Raw genomic sequence first — 14,117 nt, 5'->3', positions numbered from 1 at the left:
AACATTTTTTACAGTCATTTACATCAATGCTAAAATGAAAAATATTTTTAAAGATGCTTTTCATTTCTAAATTCTTGTAGTTTGTCATTTTTAATTGAAGCCACTGGAGATGGGCAAAAGAGCTGTTTGATCTCAGCAGCTCTCTTTACCAACGCAAGACATGTTTAACTTTCTCCACTGTCATATAAAGACTACAAATAAAAATAAAGTTTAATTATAGGATTAAACTAATAAACCCCCAGTAAACTAGTCTATATTGATGTACTTAAAAAAAAATTAGACCATGCGCCGACATTTTTAATCAGTGCATGTGTTGCTCATAGTTGACTGAAAACTGCTAAATATTCTTCATTGCAATGAATACACTTGAGAAAACATTTCATTTTCCTGTTTATTTACACAGGGTGGGTGTTACATTAAAATTCCTCATCACCATTTTTATTATAAATACACCATTTTAAACAAGGCTTGACGACCCTCAGTAAAATACATCCTTCAAACCTTTCAAAATATAACAAAACAAAACGCTTTAATGGATACAGATGGATTTCATTTTTGCACCTTTTAAATGTTAGTTATTCATGCACGTTTAGAGTATGAAAATAAAATGATACAGATCCATTGTGTTTACAAAGGAGATTTAACTCAAAACAGCTATACGTAGTGTAAAATACAAATACTGAGTCTGGTGCAAAGCTTAAAGGTCTTTCTCAAAGAAATGCTAACTCATGGCTTATAGCAACTGCGCTCTGTATAATCATCAGTATACTGTACAGACATTATTTGCCTTTGAAGGGGGAAAAATACTTGAAGTATTTGTGACATACTGGAACAGACTGTAAAAAGGCTTACCTGATAACACACTATTTATTAAATTATGGATAGCACTGCTTTTTCAGTCAGTTTACAGCATGAAACGTCTCCTAATACTCATCAACCCAGTAAAGTGTTAAACAGTATTTTGCAGGCACTTACAAAGCATGGTTTAGGCCTTTAAATGAGTTCAAGGTTGGATGCAAGTTTCAAAATGGTCCACTGTTAAAACAAACTGATAAAATATTATATGCGCAAATGTGTTTCAGTGCTGTTGCATAAAATTCTTGATTACAGTGAAGGTCAAAGTCCAAATTACACCATGGGTCTCTGGAAGACATCTGAGCAAGGTGAACTGTGAATCAGAAGAATTCAACGCAAACATTAGACTTCCCTGAATTACACAATCACAAAATGTAAGTAATCAAATCATATATGTCTACCTACCTTTTAAAGTGTCCAGAAAGGCTGGAATTTAATTGTGTTGGTCTTGAAGTTTGATGTGTAAAGTCCAGAAGTGTCTGACGGTGTTAATGGTCATATTAAGCTACATTATCGTTTCATTTGTGGGAGCTTGCTCTTGGAAGTCCAGGTTGTAAGACAGACAAATGGGAATGGAGAAGACTTCAGATATGGGTAGAGTCTATACGGCAGTGTTGCCCAGGAGACAAAAGATCTTGAAGCTTGGCATATCCTTAAAGCAGTTTTATTAATCCTCAGGAGACTCAATATTCTGCTCTGCAGAGTTGCTTTTTATCTTTCTTTAGATAACATTTTCAGAAATATACACATGTAGAGGAATTTGAGTTTTTACATCCAATTTGGTTCTAACAGTTTAAGCTAAGGGTCATGAACACTTTTGGTTACAGTGTAACACGGTATTTCATTTAAGTGTTTTTGGAACAGTAAACGCTTATGATGTTAAACTTAAAAAATATCATGTACACTTGAAACATCTGTGATAGATACTGAAAATAATGAGCGTCTGCTAGCTGCTTGCAGTACATAATCAGAAAGTCTGATGAGAAAGCATGAACACTAAATGTAAATGTGACATATACAATAAACAAAATTATTCAGTTTGAAAGTTATGTAACAGCCCCATGCAGAGCAGAATAAAGGTAGTCTTTATTCCACTGAGAGTTAGGCATCTGGTGAGCATTGTGGCTTTATAGCATATCCTTCCCTTACAGATTAGTATCTGCGGCCATAGCTTGGGGAACTGTAGGAAGAAGAAGAGAAGGTTGTTGTGAAGCTTGATCCTGTAGCATCCATGCTGCCTCTTCTGGAGCCTGACCTGGAACCAGTTCTAGATCCAGATCGCGAACCAGTAGCAGAGCCAGACCCACTGATGCTATAGGGACTGTAAAGGCCTTTGCTTGACTGAGATGAGGCTTCAAGTAGTCGCAGACCAGTTCCCTCCTCTGTCATGCTCCTTTCAATTGCATCCTTGTAGGAGATCTTCAGCTTGGTTTTAGGGCACGTGAGGTATTTTGAATATGCACTAACGTCTCGTAACTTCTGTGCAGTGCGTGCATCTAAGGTGCCCTTCCTCACGGCCTCATCTATGGAGACTCTGCCTGTAGCATCCGGTTCAATCAATCCACCGGTGAGATACTGGACCTCTAGGAACCGTTGTCCGGCCTCATAGTACAGCCAGCCTTTCTTTAGAGCTTGGGCTGCTGACATTTTGGTTTTAGTCCTTGGATCTTCAAATCCATTGTACGCCTTCTGAGCTAAACTGATACGGTCCACCATAATTTTATCCACAAGCCCTTTATTCATTGCATCTGCAACTGAGAATTTCTCTCCAGTGTTTGGGTCAATGATGCCTCCTGTGCAGGCCTGACCTTCCAGCAGCCTTTGACCTGTTATATTATCAACAAGGTTTCTGTGGATGGCCTCTGTGACAGACACCTTCTCTAATGTCTCTGTGTCTAAAATACCAGCTATAGGGCCAGTTTCCTCTGTTGGGTCAGTCCATGTGGTTGCTGGTGTTTTTATGGAAGGTATTGGGCTCATGGGGTAGGAAGAAGAGGAGCCAAAGGAGGATGAGCGCGATCTGCTTCCGCTCATATTTCCAGACAGCATGTCTGCAAATTCTGTGATGGACAGCATTCCTGATCGATACTGATCCAGGGCCGACTTATCAATCAAGCCCCTTGAGATTGCATCATCGATATCATACTGTCGACCAGACCTCCTATCAATGATCATGGATTTCACAACTCCGTCAGATGAAGTGATAGTAATTTCCTCCCATTCACACTCCTGCTCTGCAAGTTCTAGATAAGTCTGGTGGTCAATAAGTCCTTTCTGATACGCTTCATACACAGACATCTCTTTGCCAGACTCTGGATCGACGATGACAACCCTTCGTTTGCGAACAGAAGATTTGGACGATGTCTTTCTCTCACGCTTCTTTTCTTTCAGTAGCAGAAGAGCAAGGCCAGTCTCTGGGTCTATCATACATCTCTCCATCAGCTGCAGGTAGGTGAGGTTTTCCTCAGTGTTGGGGTCAAAGAAGCCCTTTGTGTCATCAGAAGGGTCAGTGAGGATACCATTCATTTCTTCATCAAAGAGGCCACGTTCATAGGCTGTTTCTACTGGCAATCGGAGACTCTCTTGTGGATCAATTATTCCACCAGTAGCGATCTGAGCCTCCAGCAGACGAATGCCATGGTCTTTCAGAATGAGTCCCTTTTTCATTGCCTGGAAAAGAGAGATAACCTTGCCAGAATAAGGGTCTTTGTAGCCTGTCACAGCTCGCTCAGCTGAGAGGAGTTTGTCTTTAAACTCTGGGCCAACAACACCCATTTTAACAGCTTCATTGACATTTAGTTTTAGGTTCTTAATTGGATCAATTACATAACCTGTGGCAGCTTGAGCCTCAAGAAGCTCAAAGGCAGTCCCTGGTCTGATCATGTTTTTCTTCATCGCTTGGTAAATTGATAGACGGTCTTTGCCTGATTCTACAAACACACCAGCAATACAGCTGGTCCCCTCAAGGTACTTCTTCACATCCCTGCTGACCTCCTCCACTGTGATGATCCCCTCAGTGAGATCACTGTATGTCTTTTGGTTGATAATCTGTGAGCGGAGCAGCTCATCCACAGTGATTTGTTTTCTGAGACCCCTAAAGAGAAGCCTTCTGTCTGCCAGTGAAAGCAGCCGCAAACCACTTTCTTTATCCACTCTGCATCTTTTCAGCAGCTGAGCATAGGACTGTTTCTCATCTGTTGTTGGATCAGTATAACCTCGCACATCCGCAGTAGGCTCAGTTATTCTCTCAAGTGTCTCCTTGTTGATGTATCCACGCTGCATGGCAACATCTATGGGGAGATGGAAGTAGTATTCAGGATCCATCAGTCCTCCAGTGGCATTCTGGGCCTCCAAAAGCCTTAAGGCATAATCCTCAGATATGAGGTCTTTTTTCATTGCCTGAAAGAGAGAAATCACTTTTCCAGTGTATGGATCCTTGTAACCTGTAACTGCTCTCTCAGCAGAGAGAAGTTTATCATGGAGTTCAGGACCTACAAGCCCCTTACGTACAGCTTCATCAACTGTTAGAAGTTCGTCTTTAACTGGATCAATCATGAATCCAGTCGCAGCTTGGGCCTCAAGGAGATTCAAAGCAACTTCGGGCTTAATCTTTCCATTCTTCATAGCCTGGTAAATGCTGATCTTGGGAGGACTGTCTGACATAATTCCAGCAATACAACCAGTGCCAAAGAGGTACTGCTTTACTGTTGGCATTTCCATTACTTCCCGAATATTCATCTTTTCTTGTTTCAGAAGGTTGTATGTGTGCAAGTCAATAATTCGGGCATTGTACAGCTCATCAATCGTAACCCTTCTTCTGATTACATCACATGACATGCTCTGCTCAGACTTTAGTGTCTCCCTTTGTTCAATTATTTCAATGATGAGAATTAGCATTCTTTCTCTTGTGATTTGTCCCAAGCGATACTGCTCCATGAGGCGGCGCCTCTCTTCTGCTGGAAGAAAATTTGAGTTCATGACTTCCCAAATGGTCATGCTCTTTCCTGCAAAACTCTTGAGTGGGATGTCAATTTGAGTATTAGCTAGATCTGTTTGGGCTTGCTCCTCTGAGTACTGGTAAGACTTCTCAACAGGAGCCGGAGATTCAACCTTTGACAGGGGGAGGTAGCACAGACCAGCGTTGGGATCTCTTTTGCATTTCTCCAGCAGCTCCTTGTAGGTCACGTTTCCATTGGTGTTGGGATTAGTGAAGCCCTTAACATCACCTGTGGGTTCACTGAAAGATTTAGCCATTTGTTTGCTGAAGTAGCCACGCTGAATGGCCACATCATTGGGAACACGATGGCTGCTAACTGGATCAATTATCCCTCCAGTGGCAAACTGGGCTTCAAGAAGAGGAATAGCATGCTCCCTCAGTACAAGCTCTTTCTTCATGGCTTGCAACAGAGAAATTGTATTGCCTGTATATGGATCTTTGTATCCTGTCACTGCTTTTTCTGCTGAGAGGAGTTTCTCGTGAAGCTCTGGACCAACGACTCCAGCTTTCACAGCATCATCTACAGAGTATTTCAGGTTTTTGACCGGATCGGTTATGAAACCAGTTCCTGCTTGGGCCTCAAGTAATGTGAGCCCAGTGCTCTGTTGCAAAATACCTTTTTTTATTGCTTGATAGATGCTTAACTTTTCATCTGAATCTCCCATTGTGATACCATCAATGCGGTCTGTGCCCCGCAGGTACTTCCTGACTTTATCAGTTTCACTGACTTCTTTGGGTGTCTTTTTACCATTTTGGAGTTGCTCAAATGTAGCCTTATCAATGATGTTGGAATCAAGTAATGAACTGGCAGTGACTGGAGCCCTTAAGCCTTCAAAGCAGGCCTCTTCTTTTGTTTTGTCTTCTTTTTCATCAACCATTGTTATCACAATCTTTATCAGCTTTTCAATTGTCACATAACCCATTCTGTACTGGCGAATCAGTTCTATCCTTTGTTCCTCAGTGATGTATTCAGAGTGTATGATTTCCCAGATTGTGACTTTCCTCCCTTTGAAAGGTCCATACTCCAGTTCCATGGTGGCTTGGTTCAAAGCTTCCTTTGTTTTAGCTTCTGTAATCTGTTTGTCTTCCTTTGGCTTTGGAGCCTTCTTTGAGAGAGAGAGCAATGGAAGTCCAGTTTCTTTGTCTATGACACATTTATTCAAGAGCTGAGCATAACTTGCATCCTCTTGTGAGTTGGGATCACAGAAGACCTTTGTCTCGTCCGTGTTTGTGTTCAAGGTCTTGGCGATTTCCTCGTCAAAATACCCACGCTTGCAGGCAATTTCATGTGGGATGCGATAGCTTTTAATGGGGTCAATAATTCCACCTGTTGAAAGTTGTGCTTCTAGCAGACGGATGCCATGTTCTCTCTTGATAAGGCCTTTATTCATGGCTTCAAATAGAGATACATTTTTTCCTGTGTATGGATCTCTGTAGCCACTGATAGCTCTCTCTGCTGACAGAAGACGCTCATGCAGCTCTGGGCCAACAAGACTTGACTTAACAGCTTCATCAACGGGGACTCTTTCATTTTTTACAGGATCAATTATAAACCCTGTTGCTGCTTGAGCTTCAAGAAGATTAAAGGCCGTCTCTGGAGAAAGTAATTCTTTTTTCATAGCTTGATAGAAAGACATTTTCTCCTTGGTTGGTTCATAGAACAGTCCAGCAATGCTGGGCGTCCCATTCAGTGCCTTCTTCACAGGATCCATCTCAGAGATCTCTTTAATTGTTATCTTTCCATTACTCAACTTGTTGAACACATCTTTGTTTATAACCTTGGACTCTAGCAGTTCATTGGCAGAGACTGGAGCCCTCAAGCCATTGAACACATTTTCCTTGTTCTTCTCCTTGTCTTCCACAACAGTGATGACAATTTTGATGATCTTTTCCACTGTGATCTTGCCAGTCTTGTACTGTCGGATCAGCTCTCTTCTTTGTTCTTCTGTGAAGTATTCTGAATTTATGACTTCCCAAATGGTGACAGTTTTTCCTTTGAACTTTCCAAAAGGAACATCAATGTTTGATTTACTGAATATGTCTTTAGTCTCCACATCTGTGTATGTTCTCTCTGTTTGAGCTGCTTTCTCTGTCACTGGTAATATCAGCAGGCCAGTCTCTGCATCCTTGGTGCATTTTTCCAGTAGCTGTTTATAAGTGAGTTGCTCCTGTGTGCTTGGGTCAATGAATAACTTGCAGTCATCGCTGGGATCGCTGAGTTTTTTGTTGATATCTGCATCAAACTGACCCTGCTTGTAGGCTGTTTGAAGGGGAACTCTGTGGCTGTTGATGGGGTCAATAATGCCACCAGTTGCAAGCTGTACATCTAGGAATTTGGTGGCCTGCTCCTTCTCAATAAGTCCCTTCTTCATGGCCTCAAAAAGAGAGATTTTGGCTCCAGTAAAAGGATCTTTAAAACCAGTGGCTGCCCGCTCTGCAGACAGCATCTTGTCATGAAGTTCAGGGCCAATTAACTCCTCCTTAACAGCTTCATCTACAGAGAGAAGCTTGTTTTTCACTGGATCAACAATGAAGCCTGACGCTGCTTGAGCTTCCAGGAGCATTGTAGCAGTGTTTGGAGTAATCTTCTTCTCTGTCATGGCCTGATAGATACTCATTTTTTCTTTGGAAGGAGTCAGGACGCCTCCAACACAGCTCTCTCCCTTAAGATATGGTTTTAGCTTCTCTGTTTTTCCGAGTTCTTGTACAGAAACTTTGCCCTTTTTCAATTTATCAAATTCCTTCTTGGTCAAGACACCAACTTCATGAAGCCTTTCAGCAGGAACCTTCTCTCTTATTCCGTCAAATGCCAACATTGATTCTCCATCTTTCTTCAGCCCATCCTCAACAGAGCCATTGAAAACTTTCTTTGTTGTTTCTACCATTGTCATAGCAACTAGCTGTTCCTCTGGGACCTCATCGGTCTGAACTTCAATTTCCTTTGTTGTTGATGAACCCTGCTTTGAAGCAACCTCAAGATTCTGAAGTCTCTCTCTGAGCTTTTTGTTCTCCTCTTCCAAAAGTTTTTCTTGTTCAATTCTTTTCTTTTCTAGCATGTCCAATTCTCTCTCTCTGTTTTTCATCTCTGCTTCAGCCTCCTTTTGTTTCTTTACAGCTTCATCCATAATGGCCTGAAGTTTCTTCTTTTCCTCGTCCATTAGCTTACGCTGACGTTCTTGTTCATCTTTAAGAGTCTTGGCCTTGTTAACTTCGTCCCCAAACTGCTTTTCAAGCTTCTTTTTCTCATCTTCAACAGCCTTTTCTCTTTTCAACAGCACCTCCTTCTCAGTGAGGAAAGACTGCTGAAGTATGGCTTTCTGCTGTTCAATTTGTGCTTGTTGGGCATTTTCCATCTGTTAAGAAAAATATATATTTTTTAAAACGGCAGTAAACTGTTAGTGAAATATCACTCATCAATAAATGCATCTTAGATATTTGAAGAAATAACTCAGTATATCTATATATTTAAAATATCAATAACACTTTCATGTCTCTATGAAGCTACAGTTAGCAGTTAGTTAATTTAGCTAGACTGGGTACTGCTAATCTAGCTTTGCCCAATAAAAACAAAATTCAGCCCCTTAAAAAAAATTACATAACATATTAAATATAATTTAGTTAAGATAGTGACAATGAGAAAATGCATTGCTCCTGACCAAACAACAGCTAGCATGCTAAGCTAACTGTTGCCAGGCTTTTGCTTTATATTTAGCAGCTAGAACATCAGTGGCTCCTGTTGTTAAACACTCTGCAATTATATAAATTGAACCATATACATACATACATACATACACACACATATATTGTACTGCTACCATATCTTTCTGTAATGTATTTAAGCATGCTAACACAAACACTCTACTGTCACTTACATGTTTAACAGGACAATATTAACTATAAGCGTCTTTAAACTGAATAACAGTGTTAATACAGGCCACAATACCTCTTTAGATTTCTTCTGAAGCTCCTCTGCATCCTTTTTCAGTTTCTCTTTCTCCTTTTCAAGGTCTGCTAGGGCTTTCTTCAGGTCATCAGCTTCTCTCGTGCTCTGTAACCTTTGTGTCTCCAACTTCTGCACAACGATTTCTGTCGTTTGTTTTTCAGTCTGTTGGAGACGACTTTTTGCTTCGTCGGCTTGCTTCTTGAATTTCTTTGCCTCCGTTTCAGCTTTAGCTTGAGCATCGCTGAGCTCTTTCACCTTCACTTTCAGTTTCTCTGCTTCAGCTGCAACGTCAAACTGCCTCTTTCGCTCGGCTTCCAGGGATTTCTGGAAATCCTGTGTCTCCTTATCAAGGCGCTGTTGGATCTGTTGTTTGTCCTCCAAAAGTTTTTTAGCTTTTTCCTGTGCCTGGTCCTTCTGTTTCTGGAGTTCCTCTGCTTCAGCTTTTAGTTTTGTAGCCTCTTGGATGGCCTGCATTTTCTCTTTTAGCATTTTCTCTGCAAGTGCCCTCTGTTCAGCCAAGTCAGATTCAGCAATCTGCCTTTGTCTGGCAGCTTCTTCAGCTTCCACACTGAGTCTAGCAGCTTCCTCTGCAAGGCTCTTCATTTTCTCTGCTTCCTCTGCAAGTAATTTCTGTGTACTGTCTTTGTCCTTCTTCATCAGGCGCCGGTTTTCTTCCTCAATTTTGAGTTTAAGCTTCAGGAGTTCTTCCATCTGGATCTTGACTTTCGACAACTCATCCTCCACCTGTGCCTTTTGCTTGACAGCGTCATTTACTTCACCTTTAACTCGCTGAAGCTCTTTATCCAACACCTTCTTCTGCTTATCAGTTTCATCCAGCTGAAGTTTAACCAGTGTCAGTTCCTTCTCCACCTGCGACTTCTGTGTAAGTGCTTGTTCTGCCTCTTTTTTGTGCTTGGCCATCTCTGCATCAGCCTGCTGCTTCTGCTTTAGGGCGGCTTGCTCAGCTGCAGCTCGCTTAGAGGCCTCTTCCTCTGCTTCTTTTCTCAGTTTCTCTGCATCCTTCTGAGCTTTGGCCTGTTTAGCGGCTTCTTCTTCTGCAGCTTTCTTCAGCTTTTCAGCTTCTTCTGCTTTTTGGCGGAGCAAGGCAGCCTCTTTCTCAGCTTTCTCTTTGGCTTTCTGAGCAGCTTCTGCAAGTTTCTTAGCATTTTTGAATTCGTCTTTAAGCTTCTCCTGAGCAAGGCTATCTTCTTTATTCTTACTGAGAACATCTTGAGTTTTCTGCTCTGCGGCACTGCATTTTTGTGCTGCCTCTTTGGCTACAATGACCTGCTTTTCTGCCTCTTTCTCAGCTTGCTCTTTCTGCTTCTTCGCTTCTTCTGCGTTCTTTTTGAGGCGTTCGACTTCCTCCTGAGCAGCTTTGCATTGACGAGCTGCCTCCTCTTCGGCTGCAGTTATCCTCTTCACCTTCTCCTCAGCCTCTTTCCTCTTCTTCTCTTCATCTGCAGCAAGCTTTTTTAGTTTGTCTGCCTCTTTTTCAGCCTTAAGTTTGCTCTTCTCAGTCTCATCTGCAAGATCCTTCAGTTTCTTTAATTCACCCTCTAGATCTGACTTCTCTTTTGAGGCTTTCTCAAAGTTGATTCTGATGATATGAATCTCCTCTTCGACCACCTTCTTTTGCCTCAAAGTTTCTTCCACAATAGTTTTTTGTCTCACCAGCTCAGAGTCAGATGAGCTCTTAAGGTGTGTGATTTTCTCCTCAATCTCTAGCTTATGCTGAGCAGCTTGGTCCTCCAGCAGCTTTCTTTGATAAGCTTCCTCCTCAGCTTTTCTCTTTAGTCTTTCATTCTCTGCTTCTTTAGCTTTGAGGGCGATCTCCGCTTCAGTCTTTAGCCGAGTTGCCTCATTGATAGCAGACAGTTTTTCCTTAAGGATTTTTTCCGCCTCAGCTCTTTGCTGGGCTGCCTCGTCCTCTGCAGTCTGCCTCTGCTTCTTCGCCTCTTCGGCGACTGATCTCAGTCTAGCAGCTTCCTCAGCCAGTTGTTTCATCTTCTGCGCTTCAGACTCAAGAAGCTGTTTGCTCTTTTCTGTGTTTGACAGTGTCACCTTCTCAGCTTCAGTCTTCATCTGTAGCAGAGCGTCCATTTCACTCCTGACTTTAGCCAGTTCGTCTTCGAGCTGTTTTCTCTGTTTTTCTGCAGCATTCACCTCGTTCTTCAGACGCTGGAGCTCACTATCCAACAGGCCCCTCTGCTGCTCAGCATGTTCAAAGTCAGCCTTTAAGCGTATGCATTCTTGCTCTGCAGACAGTTTTTGTTGGGCTATCTGTTCAGCAAATTTCCTCTGTCTTTCCAGCTCCGTTTCTGCATTCTCCTTCTGTTTAAGTGCAGCCTCTTCAGCTTTAGCCCTTTTCTTGGCATCTCGCTCTGCTTCAACCTTCTGCCTCTCTGCTTCCTCTTGAGCCTGACTCTTCTTTTGAGCTTCCTCCTCAGCTTGTAGCCTCAAGCGGAGGGCTTCATTGGCTTTCTGTCTCCATGTTTCCAGCTCTTTCTCTGCTTGCTCCCTGGCTTTGTTAGCTTCCTCTTGTTGTTTCCTGAGTTTTTCGGCTTCCTCCTGTAGCTGAAGAACAGTTCCCTGCTCTTTCTTGAGGGATTCTTCCAGTTTTGTTGCCTGTTCGTTGAATGACATAGCTTTGGTTTGCAACTGTGTGGCAGCAGACTTCTGTGCCACCTCTTCTACAACTTTAATCTGCCTCAGTTTTTCGTCCTCAGCCTGTTTCATGCGCCTCTCTGCCTCTTCGGCTTGTAGTTTAAATTTCTGCAGGTCATCCAGTGCTTTCTGCTTTTGTTTGGCTGCCTCTTTTTCGGCTTCAGATTTACGCTTTAGCTCATCTTCAGCATTTTTCTTTTTCTGAGTCTCCTCAGTCACCTGTTTGCGAAGCCTTTCCGCCTCGTCTTGAGCAGCCTTCCTGAGCTTCTCAGCTTCAGCAGCTTTGTCTCTGAGCTGCTGTAACTCAGTCTCAGCTGTGCCCTTCTGTTTCATTGTTGTCTCCAACTGAATCCTAATTATGTGGATTTCTTCCTCGATCTTGGTACGACTGATGAGCGCCTCTTCTAGCTGCTGACTCTTGGACTTGATCTCCTGCTCTGACAGACTCTTCAGCTGATGCAGCTCCTGCTGAATGTTTTGCTTCTGTTTCTCAGCATCCACTGCAACGTCTTGTCTCTTATTGGCGTCTTCCTTCATCTTTAACTTCAGCTCCTCGGCCTCTTTCTCTGCTTTGGCCACAGACTTAGCGTGAGCTTCAGCCAACTGTTTCTGCTTATCTAATTCCGCCTGCATCTCTGCCATCCGTTTCCTCTCCGCTTCTTTAACTTTTTCAGAAGCTTTCTGCATTAATAAAAGAGTGAAGGGAGCTGCATGTTAGAGGTTTTAGATTATAAAATACAACTATAGGCATAGTTATGGCTCAATATACACAACACAGATTTTTAACTGGAGAGATAATTCTGCATTGGGAAATGCTTTTCACGTTCATTTAACGTATGGCACACAATGTATGACACTTTACTTCACAACACCGGACAACACTACAAGTTGCTTTCATGCATAATCTGTGTAAAAGGTCTGGTAATATTATACGGTCATTATTATTATGGAGTTGGTAAAAACAACTGCAAATTCTGTTTACAAGTGAACTCATCACAGTGTTAATATTTTGAAGGTGTGGAGGTTTTGTTGCCTGTGATGTATTTTAGTGAAAAACTTGTTATGTAATCAGTAGGATTCAGTCACAATTTTATACATTTTTCTCCACCACTCATTGATTTTCTTAACATAAATAGGTTTTATTGAAAAGTGTAAAATAATAAGAAAGAAAATAGGCAAATGATAAATAATTAGCAGCATGCAAAAAGTGCTGAGTGCAGATTAAATAATCCCAAACATATATATTTTTGCAGCAATCGGGATGAAAAGAACATCGAGCATAGTGATGCAGCAAACACAGCATGACTTCATGTAACATTTAACACAGCAAGCTTGGATTTAAATGCACGTGACACGACACAAATCCAAGATCCCTCAAGTCTGAGATGAGTTCTACTGTTAGATAAGAAGGTGTTGTTGTGGTGACTGATACCTACAAGGAAGGTTCAACACTTTAGAAACCTGTCACATTGACCTTTAAACTGACGTCTGGTTTAGGAAGAAGCTGATTTCTTTTGTAATAGAACAAGTTTCCACATTTTATTTGCTAGAGGAAATCATTAGAAGCAATCACTCAACTGTCATTTATCAAGCTCCCTTGTTCATAAGGGGCTGCCACAGCAGCTAGCTCTGCGTGTTTGATTTGGCAGATTTATCGGGCACAACAAGTAGTAAAATAAACAACAAAAAAAACATTGACTGGCTTTGCTGCTTGCCTTTCTCTTTAAAACGAATCTTTGAGTTTTGGACGTGTGAAAACACAGCTCCCATTCAGGGATTTTAAAAATCTAAAGACTAATCAGAATGTGAAATCTTAATTTGCTGTGGTGCTAAACAGTACTGTCAACAATCAGCTACATTATAATTTGATTTATTAAGGCAAGAGAAACAATTATAATAGCTTGCAAATCTCATTAAATGACAATATCTAGACTTCCAAAACCAACATCTTACAGTAAGCTGATGCTCAGCCAGAGAAATTAAAGTTCCTAAGTGATTACTGAACCAAGAACACCGTCAATAATGAAAGATTTCCAAATACGCGTGAACCTTCCCTTCACTACAGACACGAATCTGACGTGAAGACGAATGAAATGGGCTGAGAGGATTGTTTTTAAATACCTGGTGCTTTGGGGTTAATTCATCTCTTAAGCACGTGATTAATACTCATCATGACAAAGCACTGGCGAGCAGGTCAAAAGGATCAAACAAAACAAAGTTAGAAAGGAAGAAAAAAGGGCGGGGACGGGAAGCAAAGGTAAATTTTTAAATAATGCATCTGAGAAGGTAGGAAGCGTGAAGCCTTTAAACTACGAGGTGTGGGGGGTTTCAGGAAGAAATGAAGAAGTGATTATCAAATTGAAATTGTTGGAAAAGCAGTTGAGCAGTTTGAAAATGTGACTGAATTCAGGGCCAAATCACAGTCATGTTTACAGATCGTGTGAAATGATTTGGCTAAATACACATAGTGTCGGGGAATGAGAGACATATACCGTAGTGGGGATGTGATGTGCGGTAACAGTAGGATGAAATTGTTTGCTTCACCACTGTAAATTATGTCTGCACTCTTGGTAACAGACACAAAACTTTGATGCTATTTGATGGAAAATGATTTGCCCGACATTACATTAGTGAGGACTTAACTGCACTGTTGTG

The 14,117-nt window shown here is 41.7% G+C and overlaps 1 protein-coding gene across 10 annotated transcripts in view; it reads right to left on the bottom strand.

Annotated features, from left to right (window-relative positions):
- Positions 1 to 377: 377 nt before the first annotated feature.
- The window catches only part of pleca (plectin a), a 98,186-nt gene continuing 84,446 nt past the window's right edge, over positions 378 to 14,117 (bottom strand). For all 10 annotated transcript variants that reach the window (XM_006794412.3, XM_006794413.3, XM_035909359.2 and 7 more), the window contains 3 exons: positions 8,796 to 12,143; positions 1,261 to 8,205; positions 378 to 1,168 (listed from right to left, as the gene is read on the bottom strand). In XM_006794412.3, the coding sequence (XP_006794475.2) occupies positions 2,008 to 8,205; positions 8,796 to 12,143 (9,546 nt within the window). In that variant the 3' untranslated portion in view covers positions 378 to 1,168; positions 1,261 to 2,007. The remainder of the gene's footprint in view (positions 1,169 to 1,260; positions 8,206 to 8,795; positions 12,144 to 14,117) is intronic.

Source organism: Neolamprologus brichardi, chromosome 22 (genome assembly GCF_056152115.1).
Source record: "Neolamprologus brichardi isolate AB-2024 chromosome 22, ASM5615211v1, whole genome shotgun sequence".
Classification (NCBI taxonomy): domain Eukaryota; kingdom Metazoa; phylum Chordata; class Actinopteri; order Cichliformes; family Cichlidae; genus Neolamprologus; species Neolamprologus brichardi.
This window is presented reverse-complemented; position numbering and strand designations above follow the sequence as displayed.